The sequence below is a fragment of the Gymnoscopelus braueri genome (assembly GCF_963280865.1).
Source record: "Gymnoscopelus braueri genome assembly, chromosome: 21".
NCBI lineage: Eukaryota > Metazoa > Chordata > Actinopteri > Myctophiformes > Myctophidae > Gymnoscopelus > Gymnoscopelus braueri.
In genome coordinates, this window is record NC_137623.1 from 37,418,134 (window position 1) to 37,443,435 (window position 25,302).

Genomic DNA, 25,302 nt, shown 5'->3' on the forward strand with positions numbered 1-25,302 from the left:
ACAAGAATGTTGTTTTAGAACATGCTCTGCAGATATGACAAATATCCTAAATACACAAAGAAATTACTGGCATATTTAATAACTAAAAAACATTAATAGAAAATGAATACATCTACAAGCGCATCGCGATGCGATGCGTCGTGGGCTTGTAGATCGGCTATTTCCACTACTTTTTGAAAATGTTTGAAACTATATGAACATTTTTCAACACGGAAACGATTATGACGATTATGCAAAATAATTGCGATGATCCTAAATAATTGCGATTAGACGATTAAAAAAGTGCTGCCGATGGTCGGAAGTCTAAGAAAGCACGATGAATTTGACATCATGGAAAACTAAAGGACACTAGAGGGGTCTATTTTTGTTCAACTGCACAAAGGATTAAGGTTCAGAACTTTGATTTGAAGGCTGATCCATTGCTCTAGGGCAACTTTATTGAGAGATAATTATGTTAAGCCTGGAAAGCTGGAAACAGTTAAGTGACATCACATTGTTTTTCATCAATTAAGCACATCGGGCACGTTCAGACTTTGCCTTCGAGTCGCAGCATGGAGTGATAAACATTTATGAGCAAGCTTGCTTGTGCTCGTGCGTTTTCCCTCCCAGCCCCACTTCAGAGTCACTTTAAACTTAGTTTTATGTTTGTGGAGAGACTGCTTTGATAAGCTCCAGCCACAATTTTACTGTTCCTGGGTGAAACATAATACGCAGGGCCGGGGACGTTAGAACTGTAACAAGGTACACTTTGAGTAAATCAAGCACCCTTTTAATGTGGCATGCTTTTAGATGTCCTGAAGGATCTAATCCTCATGCTGGGAGTTAGAATAGAAAGTTCCATGACGATATCCTCCAGAATGCAGCTGGCCTGGCATTTCGTGTGTCCTATAGCATTTCCTGATGTTCACCTTCACTTAACGAGCTCTTTAACACCCCACCTGTTTACATGTCTATAGCGGTGGTTCTCAAACGTTGTCATGTCGAGCACCCCCAAATTGATACGTATTTGACCCTCATCTGAAAGGAATTGTGCCAGGGGCCCCCATAAGAGAAGACTATATACTTTTCAAAATTGTTCAAATTGTTTCATAATTCTTCAAGTTCAAAAATAGCAGATCTAGCCCACTTTGAGAACCACTGGTCTATAGAATGAGTCTGACATGTTACAACAATAGTTATTTTTTTCTTTTATCATCTATGTCATCATTGTTTGTTGATAAGTTGAGGTAATTAGCTTATCAACAAGTTCTAACCTTGCTTTGCAGATGTTATTTTTTAACACTGTCGGTAAAATACATGACCATGCAGTACAACGAAGTATTGATTGCAGATAAAAATGTGTTTTCTGCAGATGAATATGCTTTTGTCATATTATTGGGACAATACTTCACTCAGCTATTGTTTGCCATGAATAGGCTACCAAAGCAAAATACGACTTTGGTAGAGGTTTCGGTTTTCGAGTTACCTTGCCATGATAACTTGCGACTCGGTGAGACATCTTGCTCTGTTCTGTTGATTAGACATTTATATTTCAAATTCACTTAAATTGCACAGCTCGTAAAGTCACTGATTTAACCTATGAATGAACGCAAACAAGCAGATTCTGCCGATATATAACGTCACAAAACCCAGTATGGCATTTGTTATAACGAATAAAATTAAGCTTCCTGTTGATTTTACGGTTTGAAGATCTGAATCCGAATCCATGGATCCAGTCCGGGTCTTCTTCCTAATACAAATAGCTACATCAAAATGAAGTTGACATGATTGAATTTTCTTTTTTTAATAATAATCCCTGCTGGGTTTTGTGATGCTATATGTTGGCAGAATCGGCTTTGTTTGCGTTTGTTTATGTGCTTAAAGATTGACTGAGACGTGTTTCACCATGCAATGTATGTCAGCGAGGAGGCTGTTAGCAACAGAGCAACAGAGTAAGATATCTCGCAGAGTTGCCAATTAAGTCATCACGGCACGGTAGCTACCCAACCAAAACCTCTACCAAAGTGTCATTGTGCTTTTAATGCTCAGAATTATATTTATGTATCTTCTAATTCCACTTTACAACAGTGATGCTAATGCTAACAGCTCCTCTCCCTCCCATCTCTCTCTGTCTCTCTCTCTCTCTCTCTCTCTTTCTTGACCTCTCCAGTACTCTATTGATGACTTAGATTACACTCAGTTCTATGATTACTCTGAAGGAGCCACAGAGACCGTTCCAACTGGAGACTATTCTGAACCTCAGGTAAATTCTTGGGGAAAAAGGAAACAGAAAAAAAAGAAAACGTGTGTCCCGTGAAGTGATGTCCCCTCCTGTCAGTCATCCTGCTCTCTCGAGTCCCCTCTCTCTCCTGCAGTTGTCTTGTGTGTCAATGTGTCTCATCCATGTCATTCCAACTTAATGTGTTACCTTCTCTCACTCATCAAATACCTTCTGCTTCGAGTGTCCGGTTGCGCTCCAGCATGTCTTTAAGGACTATTGTATTTATTATCAGATCTCAGCAACACAATGTTTTGCATTTTGAGAACCATGGCAGTCTAATGGCGCTAGCCGCCTTATCATAGAATAGTTCTGAAGAGATTCTGAAACACAACCTTGCCTACACTGTCTGTTTTCATGTTTTTGTCTGACCCTGGTTGTCTCATAATGTTGCAACATTCTCTCTCTTTTTTCCCTCACATCAGCTTAAATGAGTTCAACCTTCCTTATTCTTTTTTTTTTCTATAAATGTGCTATGTTTGTCTTTGGTGTTCTTTGTTGCCCCGCAACCTCTTGCAGAGAAAGAAACGTAGCGTCTCCATGAAACAGAAGAGGAGCAGAAAGTCCCTCAGTAAATCTAAGCCCAAGCCCTTAAAGTTCTTGGCCGCCAAAAAATCGCCGGCTAAAAAGTTTGCCGCTAAGAAGAAGCGACCGATGCCTGGCTACCAGGCCACAGCGCCGGCGCGACACAGGGGCGATTCTAGGGTAATAATCACCACGAGCCAAGCAACGAACGAGATCCCATCATGATCTTTCCCTCCTCGGAATAACGGTGGGGAAAATCTATGATGGTGGAACAAGATCTTCAGTAGCTGACCCCCCTCTTCTCTGTAGTGCTATAGTGGAGTCTTTAGCGCGAGATGATCCCCGAGCGATTAACCTCTGTATTGAGCTTCTGTGTTAACCCTTCCTTTTATTCTTCTTTCCCCCTTTTTTTTGTTTTCCATCACAACTCAGCTAAACAATGTAGAAGGAGAGTACTATACAGACACTGACTATGGAACTGCTCAAACTCAGTCTCCCGATACCGTGACCGGACCCAGCGAGGTAAATGTTTTTCCATCTTCACTTTGGCCTACTTAAAAGAAAAAAAAAATTAGAGATGTTTTTCGGTGTGAGCCGGGAAGACATGACCACGAGGAAGTACCTGGTATGAAATGACTAAAGACAAAACAATTGGAAGCAATTGTTGTGTTTTTCCCCCCAAACCTACTTGTAGTAGGGCTTTGTTGGTGGCAGAACTGAGCTACGATGCATTTTCTCTGCTGTGCAGTGTACGCCATGTTTTTTTCAAATTCTGATTTCCTCACAAAGTGACATGGTGGACTGCCCTGCAGGAAATGTGTAGCTCTCTCTGCGATTTAGTTCAATCTTGGCTAAGGCTGCAGCTTTTTTTCCCCAGCCCCCCATATTTTGGAAATTATGGTTTACAATCAACAGAGAATCAACCCGATACTTTGCTCTTTCGAATGAACCAAGTAATTGTTTGACGTGTTTCACACTATGTGGGCTCTCTGGGGTAAAATATGTCAAGTTTGAAATGGGAAATGAGCAAGGACGTTTTCATGGTTATGTTCACTGGGGGGGTTTGGGGGCTCTTCCTGTTAATCAGAAACACAGCGTTAAATTAAGATGAAGATGACGTTACCCCAAAGCATTTTTCTTTCAATTTGGACATTTAGCACACAAGACATAAGAAATAAAGTCTTCCATTGTCAAAGTCGTACTTCAAAGGTGTCACGGAAAGATTGATACTTGTTTTGTTAACCATAGAAGCTGGATAGTTGACAAGACTTGCAGCCTTACCCAGGATTTAGGACGTCCTTGTAGATTGCATTGAGAGCAGTGCCTCAATGGAATTGAAGTGAATTCATTGGTGTGGCTTTTGATCACCAGTTCCACTAATTGCCTCTAAATGAACTCTGATCAACGGGGCATAAATCTCTCCTCACAGCCAACTATGAACTTGCATTGCTATAAGGGTGTTTGCCAAATTGGATGTGATTACACGGGCATCATGAGCATAATCATTTGATGTGATGGGAGCATTGCCATGTATATCTGTATAATTACATCCATTTAGCTATCCACCAGAGCTAAAATACACAACAATCATTCTTCAAATTTCTGTAAGACTTTGGTTGTGGTGCTGTGCCAAATACAAGTGTGTGTTAGGATGAAGTGGTGTCTTAAATCTCATGATAAAGTCATCACAATTGGCTATTGAAAACCTCCTGAAATGTGGCGTTTGAACAGTAAATTCCACCAAGTTTTATGATGCACATTGTATTTCTGCACACAACTACATTTTGCTCTTTGATGTACTTTATACTGTATTGCTGCACATGACTACTATTTTGCTGATTGATTTGCCATTCAAAAAAAAAAGAAAAAAAGCTTCTCCTGTCATTTCAGACATGCTTCATCTATCTCAGTCTTTCTTTATGCCTGACTTATACATGGTTATGTCCTGGTGTCGCGCTCCAGAAATAGCAGATCTACACGCTTGTAGATCAGCTTTTTTTCCTGGTACGTGACACCGACATTCAAGTATAAATCGGGCATCGCTGGACCACATATCAACACATCATGTGTGATTGTATGATGTTGGGGTAGACTGCGATAACATCAAGTCTGTCTCAGACGTGAATGATTGACTACCATTTGATTGTCAGAGTCGATAATGATATCCTTCAATCATAACGGTAACACTTTATTTATTCCCCATAATTTACCGAACCTGAGGTAAACTGCAGCCCATGCTGCAGATTGTACAGGATAACAGAGGTCACTGTACTGCTACGTACATACAGCATACAATGTGAAGGAATCAGGTATGGCCATAGGCCAGAACAGTAAATTAATCAATACATAATTTTTTTGAAGATCATTTTCTAAGCCTTCATTCCAGTAGACAGTGAGAAGAGACAGGCAGTTGATTATAGAGAAGGATAATAGAGAAGGAGGTTGACGTACAACACAAGCCCGGAGTCAGATTTGAACCCCGGACTTTGTGATAACGTGGTTAAAAAGGCTAAGCCACAGGGGAACCATACATAATTCATATTGTGGCTGAAGAGTACAGTAGGTATTTATTTTTACATCAAACCACTTAACTATACTTAGCTGACTGGGATCCCCCAGGGCTCTATACTAGGTCCCCCAGTATTTCCAACCAAATCTCTTCAGTGAATGTTTCCCCCCAGAATAGGTCCCCCAGAGTACATGATTGATTGATTGAATACTTTATTAGAAGTTTGCAGAAAATAAGCACATGAAAGTACAGTTCAATACAAGGTCAGCTAATAGGATTTAAAACCCAATAAAGCCATACGGCTTGTTTCCATTAGGGTCCTTCGTACTCAATTTATAAAGTTCTTAACCACATGTGGTTAAGAACCACTGCAGTCGTACAACTGGGCTGTTGCTGATGACAGAAGAACAGTTTTGATTATTTTTTAAACATTATTTCGGGATATAAATAAGGTGTTACCATTGCCATACTGTAGATTTTTTTTGTTCTCTCCATATCATGCTGAATTCATTTACAAACTGCAAAGCTTTGATAATGGATAATTTATTTTATTTTGCCCCTTAACTTGCTTAACTAACATCCCTATTCCCTGACACTTCTCCCCCCCGCGCTCCTTCGCTTGGGTAACACCTGTAACAGGCTGTGGAGGAGCACGCTGTCGGTGACTTGGTCACCGACGCCACTCCTGGCCTGGAGCCCACCGGTGTTGCCCCGGAAACGGTGGGGGCCAACGTGGACGCCGGCGCGGACGCGTATGACTTTAAGGAGTATGACCTCAAGGAGTATGACTTGGGCGAGGTTGACAGGAAGGTGTATGATTATGGACTTTATGATGAGTATGGCACGGGTCTGCCCAACCCCACGGCTAACACTTACGACGACCAGGTGGGGCCAGGGGTGGCCGCCGAAACCGACGTCTCGGAGAGCGCCGTAAGTACCTCACCGCCCCCCCCCCCTCTGCGACGACCGCACTACGGGACCCCTCTCGACGTTCCGACCACCGGGGGGTGTGTGCATGATATCTTCCCGTAGCGTGTTCTGTATAGCTGCTGTGTTCACATTTGTCTCTGGATCTCACTTCCGGTCCGTCGCATGCCTGGTCGACAAGCTTTGGCATGAGGAATGTGTCATTGTCATGTATGTGTGTGTGTGGGATCTACCCCCTTCTACCCTGTCTGTTGTTGTTCCTTTGGCAGGTGCTTTGTGATGTAGTAAGTCATATTTTGTAACTGTCCATATTCACACTGCGGCACTTTCTGTTCTTACATCATCTTACATGATGTAAGAACAGCATGAACACATGATTAAACACACACACGCGCACACACACTCGCGCGCGCACGCACGCATGCACGCACTCTCCACCCTCTCCTCTTCCTCCGCCTCCACCTCCTCCTCCTCCTCGGTTTTCTAACAAGCAGTCTGTCAGTGACATATCTCTCCCAATAAGCCCCAGGACACAGTAATTAACCCATACCACAGAGCCAGCTGTCTGCCCAGTGTACACACACACACACACACACACACACACACACACACACGCACACACACACACGCACACACACACACACACACACACACACACACACACACACACACACACACACACACACACACACACACACACACACACACACACACTTCTCTCCCGCAGATCCTGTACTGTGTATCGTCGCTCTCGGTTGGAAACCTTGTCCAAAACCTTTCCTTTTCAGGAAATGGAAAAAATAACCTGTGTTCTTTGTAGCGTAGTTATTATTTAGTCACAAGCTCTTGTTAATGCTTTTTTTTACCTACCTACTTACTTCCATACTTACTTAATCTTTCAAATTTTTTTGAAAATAACCGATCTAAATGTGTGAGCTGTGTAAGCCAGCTATTTGTGCTACTTTTTTGCAACACTCATACAACAAAGTATAAAATAGGGCCTTCATTTTTACGAAGAGAAAAAAACACACACAAATATGTTTATTTAGATTAACTCTTTTGATTTCCACTTTTATCCACACATGAATATCAATTCTGTCCATTTATTTATTGAGGTGTTTAACTTTTAGAATGAGCCTCCATTCAGTTTGAGTTCACACGGTACGAGTCCTCTGTTTGGATTTGATTGCTGTTTGGCTTGTTTATGTTGTCAGCACTAGGTTTATATTAGTGGTTTACCTGTCGTAATCCTTCACCTATATCCACCTATCGTCAACCCTTTAACCAGATCCCTACACACACGCACACGCACAAATATGTTCACCCGTCTGTTCCAGTTGAAAAAGTGCAAAAAAATGATCATTTCACATTCACATGAACACTGGGATTGTTTGGTGATCTGTCATTTTATCTGTGACTTCTGAGTGTTTTGCATGTCAAGAGGTTTTACTCTCTGTCTCAATCAGTCCTTCTAAAACACACGGAACCATAGGAATGCGGTGACATTACGGCTCCAATAGAGTCTATGCACAGCAGCCGTATTGGAAAGAAATCGGTACCTCTTCCTTACTTCCTTCACAGGTGTTACCAAATGATACTAATTAAGGCTCTGTTCCATTCTGGTCGCACAGAGTCAGGGCGCTGATATTGTCCATGTTGGCTCACTGGAAACACTCTTCTACACCAGTGGGTCTCAAAGTGTGGTCCAGGCAGGGACCCTAGTGGATCCTTGACGGGGTTCTAAATGGCCCCTTACGGGTGTGTCACTCTGAGAGTGTACAAATGGAACCAAATGAACCCTTACGGGTCCATTTGGTTCCATTTGTACACTCTCAGAGTTATGGAGGTCCTTGAAATTTAAATGTTTGGGAACCACTGTGCTACACTAAATGGAACAGAGCCTTAATTAGTAACATTGGTAACACCTGTAAAGGAAGAGGCCCAATTTCCTTCCAATATGGCTGCTGTTCCATAGAGCCATAGAGGTCCCCCCTTCACTCTTCTTTACTAACATTGTGCCTGTTTTAGTAACCGTTATCTTCACGGTAGTTCATCTCCATCTTTATCCACTCTCTTTCCGAGTAGCTAAACAAAAGAATATGATATCGATTGATATTTCAGCCGTGGTTTGTTCAAACGGTTGGATTTATCCTATCTTTATGCAGTGCATATTCTTCTTTTTTTTTGGGTAGTTGAAACACCTTTTTCTTTCATTGTTGCTCATCGTGGTTATTCAACTATCCACGGGCCGCAGACAGCATGGGATGAATCTTAACCACAGTGGTTGCTGTCTTACCTCTCAGGTTGCAGGTGCGGGAGGCGCCTTCGGTGAGAAAGGAGAGAAGGGCGAACCAGCGGTGATCGAACCTGTAAGACACCCCCAAAAACACAACGCTGAACCCCTTGAAATGATCGCATTTGGTCCCGAGGGAGAATCCTGTTGAAACAGTGCTGCGACTTTACATGAACTATATCAGATGCCTTAACAACTTTGACCCTGGCGTCCCAATTCTGGGCACGTCATTATTATAGGCCAAAGTTTGGAAAAGGAAATTCAAAACTTCTTGACAAATGTGCTATTATTGAAATAATTTCCTATTTTTTAATAGCCAAGCTATCTTTTAATGGCCAAAGTATTAAATAGGGCTTAAGGGAGCGCCCATTTTCAACCTTATTGTCATATAATTTGTCCTCACTAATGCTCATTATAAGTGGTTAATGTATGATCTATCTACAAAGTAACTTGTAACTAAAGCTGCCAAAGACATGTAGTGGAGAAGTATCAAGATGTAAATACTAGTATTAGTAAAAAGAAAAAGTAAAAACTGTACTCATTTAAGTACAATGCTTGAGTAAATGTACTTAGTTACTTTTGACCACTGGTTTTAAACATGACAGAATATGCTTGTCTTTCCCAGGGCATGCTGATTGAAGGACCCCCCGGCGGCCCCGGACCAGCTGTGAGTATATTATTCTACGACGAGAAAACGCTCAGAAATGACACAATACTCAGGTTGAGGTGAGCTCTGCTGACCCCGCTGTCTTTCTTTAGGGTCTTCCAGGTCCCTCAGGTCTACAAGGACCCCCAGGCGGGGCTGGAGATCCTGGCGACAGGGTGAGTTTTGCTATTTATGTCCCTTGTACAGCCCACTTTTATGTGTGTGTGTGTGTGTGTGTGTGTGTGTGTGTGTGTGTGTGTGTGTGTGTGTGTGTGTGTGTGTGTGTGTGTGTGTGTGTGTGCGTGTGCGTGCGTGCGTGCGTGCGTGTGTGTGGTGGGGGTGGGGGGGTTACTGTAAAGTGCTACAGGGTTAGTTTGTCTACTGACCTGACTCATTGAGATGAATGAGTAACTTGCCAGTGGTGGAAAAAGTACTCAAATTCTTTACTTAAGTAAAAGTACCACCAATACTGCAATATAGAAATACTCTGTTACAAGTAAAAGTCCAGAATTCAAAATTTACTTGGGTAAAAGTACAAAAGTATTGGCATCAAAATGTACTTAAAGTACCAAAAGTAAAAGTACTAGCATATTTGAAAATAGCAGATCAGCTATTTTCAAATAGCCTATGTATAAAATAGGGCTAAAGTGGTTAATGTATGTTTTATAATATAATAATTGATAATTGCAAAGTAACTAGTTTTCAAATAATTGTAGTGGAGTAAAAGTACAAGATTTGACTCTGAGATGTAGTGGATTAGAAGTAAAAGTACTGAAAACTGGAAATACTCCAGTAAAGTAAAAACACCTCAAAATTGTACAGTACTTGTAAAGTACAGTACTTGAGTAAATGTACTTAGTTACTTTACACCACTGTAACTTGCCAAATGCTGAAGCTCGCGTTGAAGAGAGAAAATGAATGCTGTTTGTACTGACTTTCCTTTTGGTAAGGCTATAATTGATCATTAGCGCATAGCTCATTAGGTTCTGAAACTCACCGCACTCTTCCACACGCACACGCACACACACACACACACACACACACACACACACACACACCCACACACACACACACACACACACACACACACACACAATATGCACGCATGCACACACACACGCACGCACATTATGCACGCACACACGCCAGCAGTCATGGAAGAGGATGTTGGTTTTGGACAGGAGTCAGTGGCATGGCTTTAGATACAGGCAGGACTGTTCTGTCTGCTGGAGGAGGGTTAGGGGGTGCAGGACACATGCTAATCACACCAGCGTCCCACCTCCAGCGTGTGCGTGTGTGTGTGTGTGTGTGTGTGTGTGTGTGTGTGTGCGTGTGCGTGTGCGTGTGCGTGTGCGTGTGCGTGTGTGGGCGTGTGCGTGTGCATATGCGTATGCGTGTGTGCGTGTGTGTGTGTGTGTGTACACACATATGCATACACACATGTGCGTGTATGTGTACTTACTATATTACTACTATATTGTAATATTGTAGAATTTGAGACATAGATGTGAGGACTATTACCTGGATCTCACAAGAGAAATGGTTGTTGTTATGGTTAAAAAAAAGATGTTTAGAGTAAGGGAATTTGCCACTACAATTAGGAAAAGGTTCAGTTTGGGGCATTTAGAGGTTAGGGGTCAGGGTTTTGGGCCTGATTTATATACTTCATACACTGCTGTTGCACACCGAAAATAGCAGATCTACAAGCACACAACACGTCGCAACGTGACGTGTTGTGAACCTGTAGATAAAATTGGCCAAATAAAAAGGTAAAGAATGGCACTCATAAAATGACCTTCCTATAATGTAGATGTCCTCACAAGTATAGTATTAGAAATGTTTGTGTGTGCTCTCTCCCTTTGCTCTGGCTCTACCTCTTATCGTCTCTCTTCTCACTGAATAATACAAAACGATGGAGCACGCATGAAAAAATGCGACGCAAGACGCATTTCATCCACTGCTTTAACGCCTGTAAACTGAGATGTGACAAATAAACAGATTCTGATTCAGAGATGCTTACTATATCAATCGATCAATGGCATATCTCTGTAGATCTTGTTAAAATTGTCAGTCTGGCAGAATATCATAATGTGTCATCACCGAACTCTGATGTAGGGGTGCAACAGTTAATCAAAGTAATCAAATTAATCTACTATATAATAACATTAATCGATAATCGATAAGTTAATAATCGACCCCTTGGGGCATGTCATAAGAAATTTATCCAAAAATAGTGAAAATAGCAGATCTACAAGCTCACCACGCGTTGCATCACGACACGTTGTGACCTTGTAGATCTGCTATTTTCACTATTTTTGCACGACACCGTTGTGTGACTAAATATAAAACAATGTTTAAGTGCTTAATCGATTATTCGATTGATCAAAAAAGTGATCTAATAATCGCTAAGTGAATAAGTGATATTTGCAGGCAGCCCTACTCTGATCCTAATATAAGTGAAAAGCCACAATTCTATAGAAAAGGAGTACCATAGATGCATGTGGATGAGGAGATAAAATTCTGATCATCCCTCTCTGTCCTTTTCTTACTATTGCTCTCTCTCCCCTTTACAATTCATGAAAACTCTGATTGAATACTTTATTAGTCAACAATGTTAACGGCACGAGTCAGACATTAAGGCTAAAAGGATATCACAAAAAAGTCCTGGGGACTTGTTTCCATTGTGGTCCTATGTATTCAATTCATCAAGATAGCATAAACAAATTTACACAACAATACATGTCATCAACAAATACAAACACAAACCCCCCTATTTTGGACCGAAGTGGCTAAACCCACTATTTGGAGATTTAGCATTGCTAAAGCTGTTCCCGTGCAAAGGCTGCTATCTTCTTCGGACACCAGCCTCATCCCTAAAACACCTGCGCTACCCGTTACATTATGCATTGGGCGTTACAATAATAAAATAAATAAATCACTGTGCCAGATGCCATTGCTTTTAAGAGAAGACTGCGCAAAGCCATTATCTCCAGGAAAATCTTACTCTCTCTCCCTCTCTGCCCATGGAAGAGCGTCGTTGCCTTGGAATAAAATGATATTTGATACACAGAATTATCACTCAAACATTGCTGGTTATAGAGAACTTTAAAATACAGCAATCTGCTTCTGTTCTGGATTAATTAAACAAAATGGTCTGGTGTGGTTACCTATAGCAAATGCAGATCAAAAGACATTGTATTAGTCTTTTATAAGCTTAACTGGCAACTGCTGATAAAAACACAATTTATTGACTCAAGGAATGAACAGTCACACTTGTGTGGATTACAGTACAATTGTAATGACAATCACATTCACAATCACTTAATTCAGAAGTGCCGTGCGTCCGTGCCACTCACTCTGATTCTGCGGTCGCACTGAGGCGCCAATAACTTGGGCACTATACACCCGACGTTTGCTTCTTACACTAGCCTTTGATTGCCTTTCAATAAAACCATATTTGATAGACATAAGTATCACCTACATGTTACTGATTAATGAGAATGATATATTATTGTAATCCGTTCTTTATTTCCTGCACAAAGGATTTCTAAAAACGGTGTAATTTGGAGCGAATGGCATCGCACGGCACAAATTGTCTTCTTTGAATAGACTATCATCTATATAAACACAATTGACACAAGGAATTGACACTCTCACTTCTGCTGATTATAGGAACATTTTAATCACAGAGATTCGTGGAGAATTAGGAGAGAGGGAGCCTCTGAATGTTTTGCCGTTGTGCGCCCGACCCGACTCCCGACATGTCCATTGCAGGCACGCTCTACCAAACGAATTTGGCACAGCGGGTGGTTTTAGAATCCGCTATGTGCTTTCCCAAACGTGTGTGGGCAAGATAGCAATTTTAGGGATAATGCAACAACACATGGCCACACCTCCAGGCGCAAATAACGGAGCATAATGTATAGCGGGTAGTGTGGCCGTAAAATATTGTTTAGTGACAGTGCCAGCTGCCTTGTGCGTAATTCTCAGGTAGCGGGTAGTGCTAAGGGGTAAGGCACCGGCCAAGATAGGGCCCTATAAGTACAAAGGAGAAAAAGGAAAAACAGCGGCAGTGAATGACACCTCCTTTCGATGAGAATTCACATTGACCTCCTCTTGTGGTCTCCTGATAGATGTTTAATCCCCCTCTTTCTCCATCTCTTCCTCTCTCCCAGGGTCCCAATGGTCGTGCTGGCCTCCCCGGTGCTGATGGTATGCCAGGACCCCCAGGTACCATGCTGATGCTGCCCGTAAGTGTACCCCAACCATAGATACATAAACGTAGGTACCTCATTGGCCGCTGCGGTTCATCGGAGCGATGTGTCGCTCACCGCGGCCGCCATATTCTGTGGGGAGAGCCGTGCTTCCTAAAGCAGTGGTTCTCAAACTTTTTCATGTCAAGGACCCCCAAATTGATATGTATTTTGGCCGCAATCCCCCATCTGAAAGGAGTTTGTGCCAAGGATACCTAGAAGAAAAGATTTGTGATTTTCGATTGTTTTCAAAAAATTGTGGGGTCCTTGAAATTAATAAACAAAGTTTGATAAACCATTGTTCTTATTGAATGAGTAGTTCCAGTGACATTTTGGTGCACTGCAAAATCTTCAGTGTTGGTGTGTGTGTGTGTGTGTTACAGTTCCGCTTTGGTGGGGATGGAGAGAAGGGTCCCGTGGTTTCTGCCCAGGAAGCCCAGGCTCAAGCAATCCTATCCCAGGCCAGGGTGAGTAGAGCAAAATGGCTGTGGATCGAGTCGGTGTGCGTGTGTGTGTGTGTGTGTGTGTGTGTGTGTGTGTGTGTGTGTGTGTGTGTGTGTGTGTGTGTGTGTGTGTGTGTGTGCGTGCGTGTGTGCGTGTGTGCGTGTGTGTGTGTGTGCGTTTGCGCGTATGTGCGTGTGCGTGTGTATATGTGCATGTTAATATCATAATGAGCATCTTATGTGATTTTGCGCGCGCGTGTGTGTGTGTGTTTATGTTTATGCATGCCTTGCGCACAGAGGTTGTTCTTGGCCCTGTGAGGCTATAAGGAGACCCGCCGAGCAGGCAGGACAGACAGCCACATAAAACAGATGGACAGACAGTAGGACAGCCTGTTAAAAATACTGTGGGGGGTTCACAGCCCAACCGGGTGGGCTGCACCAACAGGTGGACAACACCGGGGGGGGGGGGGGGGGGAGTTTTGGTTTGGCCTTGAGGTGTGGGGAGTCTAGCCTGGTAAACCATCTCGGTCGCGTGAATTCACATCATCATGTGTCTCCTGCACACCGGTCCGGCCCCAAGCGCTGGGTGGGCTTTCTGCAGAAACCAAAACGTGGAAGAGTCAATCAGTGTCTGTCAATCACAGGGCCCTTAGCACAGCTGCGCAGCCCTGTTGGATGCAACATAAAAGCACTACCTCAACTTAATCCACACACGCACACACACACACACACACGCTAGGGCATTAACAGAATAATCGAATATTTGACTATCAAACCACTATTCGACCACAGTAGCCTACATATATATATTTTTTAGATATATATATTTTTAGTGGCTTTTCTACAGCAGACACGCAGCTGTGAGCTCTGGTGTGACGTCAACTCGCATTCCTTGAGTCGAGTCATCAATGCCATTTAATATATATTTTTTTTTAATAATCAAATCGATTAATCGAATATTCGAATACTTATAGGTCGAATAATTCGAATGCTAAAAATCACTATTCGTGAATGCCCTAACACACACACACACACACACACACGCACACACACAGACACACACACACACACACACACACACACACACACACACACACACACACACACACACACACACACACACACACACACACACACACACACACAGAGAAGAGGGGAAGGAGTAGGTTTCGTCCCAAAACGAAACAGCCACCACTTACAGAAATACTTTATGAAAATAACCTGATAGTTTATATGTTTCAATGTTCAACAGTGAGAAATCAAAAGCTTTTATGTAGGCAGTTGCACTCAGCTGGAGTTGATTGTGAGATAGTGTGGGAGAGATTACATTGAACATTTCTGTCCTCAGCAAAGCCAGTTGAGTAACAGATTTATTTTATTTAAACATCGCCTTCCCTTTTTTTTTAAAGACATTTTAGAAATGACCTCTTTGTAAAAGGGATGTTTTTCTCCTTCATTTTATCTGCCACTCTTGTAACCCTCATTGTTTTGTTTGGTCCCACAGCTGGCTATGAGAGGCCCCTCAGGGCCCATGGGTCTGACAGGAAGATCTGGGCCGGTGGTGAGTTCCAATGTTCTTTTTACGTCCACCAAACACATGAAGCCCCTCCTGCGTCAAACACACTTCATGCCTGGAGGCCTGGCTGAATAAACAAAATGAATGGACAGCCCTGCAGCACTGTCTGTGTGTTAAACCTGTGTTTAACTCACACTTAACTGTCCGCACACACAAGCCCAAATGTCCACTGTACTGTTCCTGGAAACAGCTGTGCTTACAACACACACACACATACACAAATACAGTAGGAGGAACATGAATGTTAATTTATTTGGACTGAAAAGGTATATTTGGGACGCCTTTGTCCGCACATGGGTCTGTATGCAGTATTGTCAGAGAGAAAATAAGAAGCTTGGGATCATTGGTTCTCAACATGGGTTCCGGGGACCCCCGGGGGTCATTGAGGGGGTTCCAGGGGGGTCTGAATGATTGACAGTTATCTTCACCATTATTTATTTATAAGTAAATACACAAGGGATAATGAACAAGTCTGTGTTTATTTCTCAATAATTAATGACTGCCTGACTGTTACGTAATAAAGAAATGTATAAATTGACGCAAAATATAACAACAAAACAATTACATTTTAAGCTCACGGTAAAGCAAATATTCCTTTAGATAGGCCGTCCAGCACAACATGGTCGTTGATCAAATATGAATCAAAATTCCTATTTCTCACCTCAGACGTTTTCAACATTTGTTACTGTAAAACTATAAAATTACATTTACATGGCTGCCATGTTGAAGACGGCAAAAACCAAGCACCACAGATTGATTAATTGATTGATTGATTGATTGATTCAGGTGCGCAGCACTCTCTGTCCATAGCAACAGTGATTGATCAATCACAATCGAGCATTCGACCAAGCCACGTAACAAAATTAGAGAACATACGAGAACTTCACTGTTACATTTATACAGAGTACATAGATAAGTAATGATAATATTTTTGGCCTAATGCATATCAAAAGGTTGAGAATCACTGGCTTAGATCATGTAGCAGCTTTGGTGTGTCTACATATTCGAATAAGTTGTCCCAGAGTACTGCACTTTAAAAAGAAACTGATACGAAACAATGGGCTGCTCAGACCACTATGGTCCCCATCAGCCCTGAGTGGTCATGTAGCGGAGCTTAATGACATCGCTGACTTGCTGCGTTATCTAGGTGCTTCCAGCTGCCAAGAAAATGTCACAGTCATTCTCTCTCGACCCCCTCCCCCTTTCTCTCAGGCTTGTTGATACTCGATCCACTATTTATCTGCAGGCAAAAAAAAATTGCCCTGTGAAAGAGCTGGAAGAATTAGCCTTTGTATAAAAAAAAGACCCTGCCCTTCAAACAGGCCAGAAACCAAGATAATAGGCTAAAATAATGTGGAAATAAGTAGATATGAAACAGTGAACAAGATTAGATAATTTGAGGCTTTTTATTCGCTTACCTCCGAGTGCCTCAAAGAGTATACTTTCTCTCCTCAATTGAATACACGTTGAAAACCTGCCTTTTGAGACAGTCGAAGCGTTTCATGATGCTAATGTCTCTCTGTAATTGCCAAATCACTAGCTTTACTTGTCTGTAGCCAGACAGAATGCCCCAAATTCTCTGCCTAGACCCACAATTTTGCAACAGAATTTTAGACTTAAGTACAGTACAGTATATGACAAACAAGTACCCAATTATGTTAATATAGCCCCACGTCTTAGGCTTCAGATGTATAATAGCTCTATCAAAAGGATTTCACATACCTGTCATTATGCTGTACAGTAAGTTGGCAGTGCTAAAAAATGGACAGCATTGTTTGGTCCTATTTGATAAAACTGCATACAAATTCCCCTCATTGCTACATAGAACACAATATTTGCCCTTGGGTGAAGCCTTAGTTAAAGGATGAATGGCCTTAATATGCATTTATTTAAATACCTGTGAGTCCATGCCTCTGTACTAAAAGCAAGCTCTCTCAGAGAAACATTGAAAAAGAATGCTTGAAACATTGATACATAGTTGGGTAAACATCGCCATCTGCTGTTGGCTTTAGACTTTTGTCTTTCTGCTATATAGATTTTATGGACCGCATGCCCAGAAATGTGAATCAATTTTTGTTTAGTTTATGGTCTTTTTCCTCAGGGCAGACCTGGTTCATCTGGATTGAAGGGTGAAGGTGGAGACCCTGGACCTCAGGTACGAGAAAAAAACACTGACACACTGACGACATGAAGTCAATCCACAGCTGACATATAGTGGCAACATAAAGTTCATCCAGAACTGACACGTTAATGTCCCGTACAGAACTGACACAAACACATCATGTCCCATGTCCAGAACTGATACGTTAATGTCCCGTACAGAACTGACACAAACACATCATGTCCCATGTCCAGAACTGACACACTGACACATAAACGCCCTGTCCATAATGTCCTGTCCAGCTGCCATACACTTACTTGTTGATTAGCCCAGACATGGCTGGGTACTGAGTGTGTCTCTGTGTCGTTCATAGGGTCCTAGAGGTGTCCAAGGATCTTTGGGACAAGTCGGCAAAGCTGGCAAGAGGGTGAGTCAACTCACTGACCTGGCTGGGCCCAATCTGCCCGTGTGTGTGTGTGTGTGTGTGTGTGTGTGTGTGTGTGTGTGTGTGTGTTGTGTGTGTGTGTGTGCGTGTGTGTGTGCGTGTGAGTGAGTGAGAGAGAGGGAGGCTTAGTCAACAAACGCATTCTCGATATTATGCCTAAAAAAGGCCTGCACAGCCTCCAATCCCAGGATCAATGGCAAAGTAGTTAATCTGTTCTGAAAATGGCACAACAGGAAGAATGCCAATGGATGTGGGACCCAACAATAGTCACTCCACCAGGCCAAGCGTCTTAACCTGACTGACTACTACAAACACATACCAGTCGCATGCACATTTAGAAATCTGGCTTAATTCGTGACTCACAATATGATTGCTTAGTAAATTGCAGAAAGAATCAATCCGTAAACAGATCCCAAAGGTATTTTGACCATTTATTATGTGATTGTTGGGCTACTAATTATATCGGTGTGGTCAGAGTTCGATTTGTACAAGCAAAACAAAACTAAAAACTAAAAAGGCAGGGGGGTAATTCTCTTAACCACTTAAGCCCGATACATAATTATTTGTATGACAAACAGTGAAAGTAGCAGATCTACAAGCTCACAACGAGTCACATCGCGACACATTGTGAGCTTGTAGATCTTCTATTTTCACTTTTTTGAATACAAAAAAAAATACGTGAAACATTTCGACATAGTGCTACAAAACTGTGAGACATATTAAAACTTTGCGCACAATAGGGACGCCAGGGTTAATGTAATGTAGAGAACGTAAATTTAGAAATAAGAAAACAATAAATTGTTCTGATATAATCCAGCATGAATATGAAACATATCAGACAGTGTACACTTTCCAAAAGGAAATGCATGTACTTAATTCTGATCAGAAGCAGGGATATAACATGTCCCCACCCCCCATGAAAATGAATGACCTGGGGGTCATTATTATAGCATAATACGATGCTAATGTTATAAACATCATGTGCATACCCGGTACTACACATGCTATCTGTGTTATATATCTTTGATTATTTGACCTGTCTGTATCCTGTGTTCTTTTCTTACTGTATCTCTCCTGCTCTATCCTCTCTCTTCTTTCAAATGATGGCGCGCACACGTCTGAAAATAAAGATGACTCCGATCAGGGCAACATAAAATCTATGGGTCGTTCATGTTGATAACAGCTTCTCCCATGTCTCCCCTTTCTGCCTTTGCATCTCTTCACCTAAACCTGCACCTGTCCCAGGGTCGCTCAGGAGCTGATGGTGGCCGTGGAATGCCAGGAGAGTCGGGTTCCAAGGTAAAAGAGTTCTCCAGAGGTCAAGCTGTTGAACGAAAGGCACATTTTTTTCTGTGTTTGCGTGGCTTTTTCCGATAGTACAGTCTGAGATGACTGATGATTCTAATATAAAATCATGTACGATGCCATCTGTTGCCATCCGATGGCCGTCGCCTGTGCGATAGCATCCAGTAACCTCTGTGTTTTCCTGCAGGGTGACCGTGGCTTTGATGGGCTGCCTGGACTGCCTGGTGAGAAGGGACACAGAGTGAGTACAGCAATGACCTCCCTTGTACAGTAGAGTAGGGCATGACATTAACGTTGGATCAGTTACAGTTCATTTAGGGCCTATTAGAAGCACAAAAGATAGAAACGAGAGCACTAGCGAGTCGCTCTGGATAGGAGCATCTGCTAAATGCCTGAATTGAAAATGGTAATTGTAAATTGTAAAAATAAAATAAAAAACAACAACAACTAAAAAGTGGCTAAGAAACCAAAATCATGTTTAACTCATTCAGTGCCAAACTTATTTCTGGCTTTATCATCCCTGTGCCAAGGCCAAAAATACATTGTAAAAAAAAAGTGCTCAGGAGCCGAGATACAGCCTTTTTCAGTAAGAAGTTAAACAAGAAGTGAATGGAGCAGCAAATCTTCAAATCATGATATCTTGGGTTCTGAACAAAAAAAACGTTTTTTAATTAAAAAAATAATTAAAATTATGACGTCGGTGACGTCATTGGCACTCTGGGCTTATGAAAAACGTGACGTCGGCGACATCAATGGCACTGAATGAGTTAAGTCTAAGATTAGAGATGAGCCTTGTTTATGAACATAATTTATTCTGAGCACATTCACAAGATGATGATGGATTAGAGGTCTGCATTGATCACTGATCTTTCTTTAAAGCCTTTCCAGTTATTCCACGGGTGTCATGAAACCATTCCAACACAAAAGGCTTCTTACGTAAAACATTGGTGTCATTATGAAAACCACAACACATTCTTAGGAAAGTCGTTTTGTCAATATAATGGTATTTATTATTGCAGATTTCGGCGTATTAGCCGTGAGATTTGTGCCCAGAGATTGGTGAAGTGGTAGATTTTAAGAAGGCAGTGTTACAAATTGAGCTGCATGTTTTTAAGCTTACAACTGAAACGCTGCTCTTTCTTATGATGCGTAAGTATGATTAGACCCCAAACTGGCATCAAATGAAACCCCTCTGTTATTAGGGATTAGCCATTAGTTGGAGTCGGGACAGACATAGTTTTGGATGTAATAACGCATACTTGGCAGCATTCATTGGTCCGGTTTAAAATTTCCGTATCTTCGCTATAGATCATAATGCTGAGTAAATGCTGTATATACTTCACCAGGGGTCTTCAACAGGGGGTCCGGGACCCCTAGGGGGTCCTCAGAGTTACTACAGGGGGTCCGCCAAATCTTTGTGTGATAGGGGAACATTAGCCGAAAATTAGCAGATCTACAAGCTCACAACGCCTCACGGCGCGAGGCGTTGTGAGCTTGTAGATCTGCTATTTTTGGAGATTTGGTGTAGAGGGAAAAATAAAAAGCCAACAGTCAAGTTGACTAAATATTGAGCTTAAATAAATACACATTGGAATGAATCCAATTATCTATGAAATCTATGAAAACGTTTAATCTGCAACACAATTTTATACAGAATGTAGTGGGGGGTCCCTGCTTCATCTGTCTCTTAGCTAGGGGGTCCTTGGCCTGAAAAACGTTGAAGACCCCTGTACTACACAATGACTGAATGAATTCCCTGTTTATTGTTATGAATGGATTCAGAATAAATCCAGTGAATAGGTGGATATCGTTTTGTTTAATGCGAACGATGGACATGCGTTAAGTCGAGAGCATGGAAAGAGTTCTGTGTGCCAACATGCGAACTCTTGCAGAACCTTTCAACATGTCATGGCACACATGACTGTAGCTATAGCTTCATGCCATGTAACCGTGGCATGTCACTGTTAGTTCTCTCTTTTCAAATATGTTCTTAGTATCACTGAAATAGCAAATAAGAAAGAAAGATAGAAAGAAAGAAAGAAAGAAAGAAAGAAAGAAAGAAAGAAAGAAAGAAAGGAAGAAAAAGAAAGACAGAAAGAAATAGGCTAGGGGGTTGGGGGGGGTGGGGGGTGGTAGGATCTTTCTTCCGTTTTGGCCAGCATTTGAATACCATGTGTAGACGAACACATGTCCATTTACAGTATGTTGTTCGTTGCTGTCGGGCAGAAACATCTTAACTCCATATTCTAACTTTTTGTGTTTGTTCGTAAATGAATGCCCTACTTCATCGCACTACAACGTCACACAAAAGTAGCAAAAGTAGCAGATCCACAAGCTCAAAACGCGTCTCGAAACACGTCTCAAAACGCGTCTCGCAAACGTATATCTGCTACTTTTTTATTTGAATCCTGAAAAGTAACAGTTTTGAACATAATGAGGTTTCGATTTCGAGACGATATCTGTTATGATTTATTGATTGTGCCCAACTTAAGGCAGTGAGTAAAAGATAGTAGTGGGTGTGTGGTATCCATCCATCCATCCATCCATCCATCCATCCATCCATCCACCCACTCATCCATCCACCCACTCATCCATTCAGTTTCTTACCTTCTTTCCATTCTCCTTTACTTTCAAGGGAGAGCTGGGACCCCTGGGACCGCCCGGTGCCCACGGAGAGGACGGCCAGAGAGTAAGTAACGTATATATATATTCTTTACTCGCCACCACTTTGTCTCATGTCTTCACACAACTTTGAAGTTGTCATCGTCAGTGTCTTTCAGCATAATGACACTGTGGTGATTGAGTTACAATACATTTCAGCTGCTGTCAATCCGGGAACGCCTCTGTGTCATTTTAGATTTCCTTGGCTATTCAAAAATAGCAGATATACAAGCTCATAGCGTGGCACCGAGTGCCGCGCTATGAGCTTGTAGATCTGCAATGTTTTGAAATCTTTTTGTTTTTGCAAATCTTTGAATATATATATATATATTTAAAGCGAACATTTGTAAAATATTTTGTTCCAGGAACCTGCAGAAGTAAAGATTTGAGTTAAAAAAATTAAAAAATATATACGTATTCAAAGATTTGCACACATTTTCATGTTTTTTCAAAAAATAGCCCAAAGTATAAAATACTTGGTTATAGCTCAAATCTAAAATGACACAGATCCCGTTATTTGAGGGCCCACTTGCAATATCTTCACGTTCCACCAGTGGTCCCCATGCCACTGGTTGGAAATCGCTGATTTAAAGATAACATGGCCCATTCTCCCAGGTCATTTTGCTTTGAAATAAAAAATGTATTTTTTGCTTGTATAAACAAGGTGCTATTGATGAGCTGACGTTTGTCTCTCTCTCTCTTCAGGGCGAGGATGGAGAGATCGGACCAAGGGGATTGGCTGGAGAGAGCGTAAGGCTTTTTTTTCATTATCTCAGCACTACAAGGTTTGGGATCAAGCTAAATGATCCTCATTAGGGCATGCACACTGCTAACCTTAACAGGGTTTACTTACATTCTTACATTAATTTATGTAAAACAAGGCCTTAAAAAGACTTAAAAGGTATGCTTCAAAGGTCTTAAAAATGCCACAGACAGGTAAAATAAGACATAGGATCATGTTGTTCTATTACTGCTTTTTTGTTATTGATAAATTGGTCTTAATCACTTAAACCCTACGTACGTACTGTAGTTGAAATCCAGGAACGACAGGTATATTGAATAAAAAATGTCTACACTGTCACTAAATCTCCTCTCCGAAAATAGCCGATCTACAAGCTCACAACTCGGCTATTTTTGGCGAATGTCCCCCCAGAATAGGGATGGTAGGGTTCCTACCATCTCGAGATTAAAAAGTCTTAAATCTAACTTGCCTAAATCTACAGAAACCCTGCTGAAGTTATCAGCGTATTACAATCTTTGACAGGAGACTGCAACGCAAACGTCTCCATATGGACTGTATTTCACCATTCTGGCCAGCAGGGGGCAGTCTTACCACACTAAACATTGTACAAAGTACAGTACAGTAAAATAGACAATAAATATCACTCTATTTTAACCTGTTCTTTCTTTTCCTTTCCTCACAGGGTCCTCGAGGTTTACTCGGACCTAGAGGTTCACCTGGCCCCCCCGGACAACCTGTGAGTACTCATGACGCATCCATCGTCCCCCCTAACATCACTTCCTTTATAAACTGATATTAGACACAGCTGTGACAGAGTGTTATCTCTTATCTGACTGTTTGGTATCTCCGCAGGGTGTCGCTGGCGTGGACGGCCCTCACGGTCCCAAAGGAAACATGGTACGGATATGAAACACCTTCCCCTCCCCAATGTGACGGCTGAAACATCTCTGCTGCCACGTTACAAAGCTTTGTCTCTCTCGCCGCTGTTTGCAGTGGTGGAAAAAGTACTCAAAATGTTTACTTAAGTAAAAGCATCAATACTGCAATATAGAAATGCTTTGTTACAAGTGAAAGTCCGGAATTCTAAATGTACTAAAAGTACAAAAGTATTGGCACCAAAGTAAAGTACCAAAAGTAAAAGTACTCATTATGCAGAATGTCCCATTTCAAATCTTTTGAAAATAGCAGATCTACAAGCATTGTGAGCTTGTAGCTCTGCTATTTTCAAATGGCCGAAATGTATATAGGGCTGAAGTGGTTAATGTACGTTTTGTAATAACAATCTAAATCTAAAAGTAACTAGTAACTAAAGTTTTCAAATTAATGTAGTGGAGTAAAGGTACAATATTTGGATCTGTGATGTAGTGGAGTTGAAAATACTCAAGTAAAGTACAAATACCTCAAAATTGTACTTAAGCACAGTACTTAAGTAAATGTACTTAGTTACTTTCCACCACTGCGCTGTTGTACTTTGTAAACCGTTGTACGGCCCTCTGAAGTGTGAGCTTTGAGATGAGTTGTTGCTATAGCTTTCGCACTGTTTAGGCTAGGTCTAGGCAAGGTTAAGTCTCTTGTAGGATGCACAGCTGTGGGGGTCAAGGGTCAACTAAGAGGGTGCCTCAGAAGACCTGAGAAAAGTGGTTGTTTTGAACCACTTTCAAACCTGGAGTCCCTATTTTGGGCATGTCATCATTATAGGCCAAACTTTCTAAAAATTCTAAACATTTCAAAACACGTCTAAAAATGAATAAATAACAAGTAGAGAAAATAGCAGATCTACAAGCTTGTGTGAGCTTGTAGCTCTGATATTGTCACTATTCCTCAGTTCGACGAAGTAAATAGATCTTATGTGGTTAAACAGGCAGGTGAGAAATGTACCTATTGAAAATATCAGATGTACGATGATGACCATAGGACATGCCCACCTTGTCTTCAATGATTTGTTTCTTCTCTAAAAGCTATGTTAGATGTTAAGATATCGAGCTAGGTTGTGAGATTCTGAACTCAGTTCCCATTATGACCCATTGACTAAAACTAGTCTAATCTCACAAAGGCAATCTAATCTAATGACTGTCTTATTGCCAAGTAGAAGACAGCATGTCAATATCAACCATCTCACTGTAATTTGTTCCCCCCTGCCTACTAACAGGAGTGGTAAGTCTTTCTTTGTGAGTGATTGTTTTGTCTCAAAATGTCTCCCAACCCTTCTTCCACATTGTTAGTGCCTACACAATATTATGTTTCATTTCTGATATTATGCTGGTATCAAACCACAAGGAATGTTAGAAAGTACGCCATCTGGTGACAAACCAGTGGCGTTGCAGCCATTATACAAATTGTATTAACTAATTCAATATAACACTTAGCAAAGTAAAACGGTATACTTGTACTTAAACTGAAGAGTTACTACAGCAGAGCTTTAGTATCCACCATTGTTGTTGTTCTCGCAGCTACTGCATTGTATTGTGGGACATTTATAGCAGCATAGTGTCCATTATTGCATACTGTGATGATATTTCCTGGAGTAAGTATATATTTCACATACTAGTGAGCAGTGGTGGAAAAAGTACTCACATTTTTAAGTAAAAGTAAAAGTACGGAATTCCAAATTTTGTTGAG

The 25,302-nt window shown here is 41.5% G+C and overlaps 1 protein-coding gene across 5 annotated transcripts in view; it reads left to right on the top strand.

Moving 5' to 3' along the window:
- Nucleotides 1-25,302, top strand: part of col11a1a (collagen, type XI, alpha 1a) — a 124,794-nt gene that overhangs the window by 29,340 nt on the left and 70,152 nt on the right. The window contains exons 6-22 of one of the 5 annotated variants that reach the window (XM_080417211.1): nt 2,150-2,242; nt 3,215-3,304; nt 5,931-6,221; nt 8,522-8,587; nt 9,137-9,178; nt 9,271-9,333; nt 13,333-13,407; nt 13,794-13,877; nt 15,358-15,414; nt 17,531-17,584; nt 17,904-17,957; nt 19,221-19,274; nt 19,468-19,521; nt 21,916-21,969; nt 22,647-22,691; nt 23,366-23,419; nt 23,536-23,580. In XM_080417211.1, the coding sequence (XP_080273337.1) occupies nt 2,150-2,242; nt 3,215-3,304; nt 5,931-6,221; nt 8,522-8,587; nt 9,137-9,178; nt 9,271-9,333; nt 13,333-13,407; nt 13,794-13,877; nt 15,358-15,414; nt 17,531-17,584; nt 17,904-17,957; nt 19,221-19,274; nt 19,468-19,521; nt 21,916-21,969; nt 22,647-22,691; nt 23,366-23,419; nt 23,536-23,580 (1,275 nt within the window). Of the gene's footprint in view, nt 1-2,149; nt 2,243-2,776; nt 2,963-3,214; nt 3,305-5,930; nt 6,222-8,521; nt 8,588-9,136; nt 9,179-9,270; nt 9,334-13,332; nt 13,408-13,793; nt 13,878-15,357; nt 15,415-17,530; nt 17,585-17,903; nt 17,958-19,220; nt 19,275-19,467; nt 19,522-21,915; nt 21,970-22,646; nt 22,692-23,365; nt 23,420-23,535; nt 23,581-25,302 lie in introns of all 5 variants that reach the window. The other 4 variants (XM_080417212.1, XM_080417214.1, XM_080417213.1 and 1 more) reach the window with 4 other exon arrangements.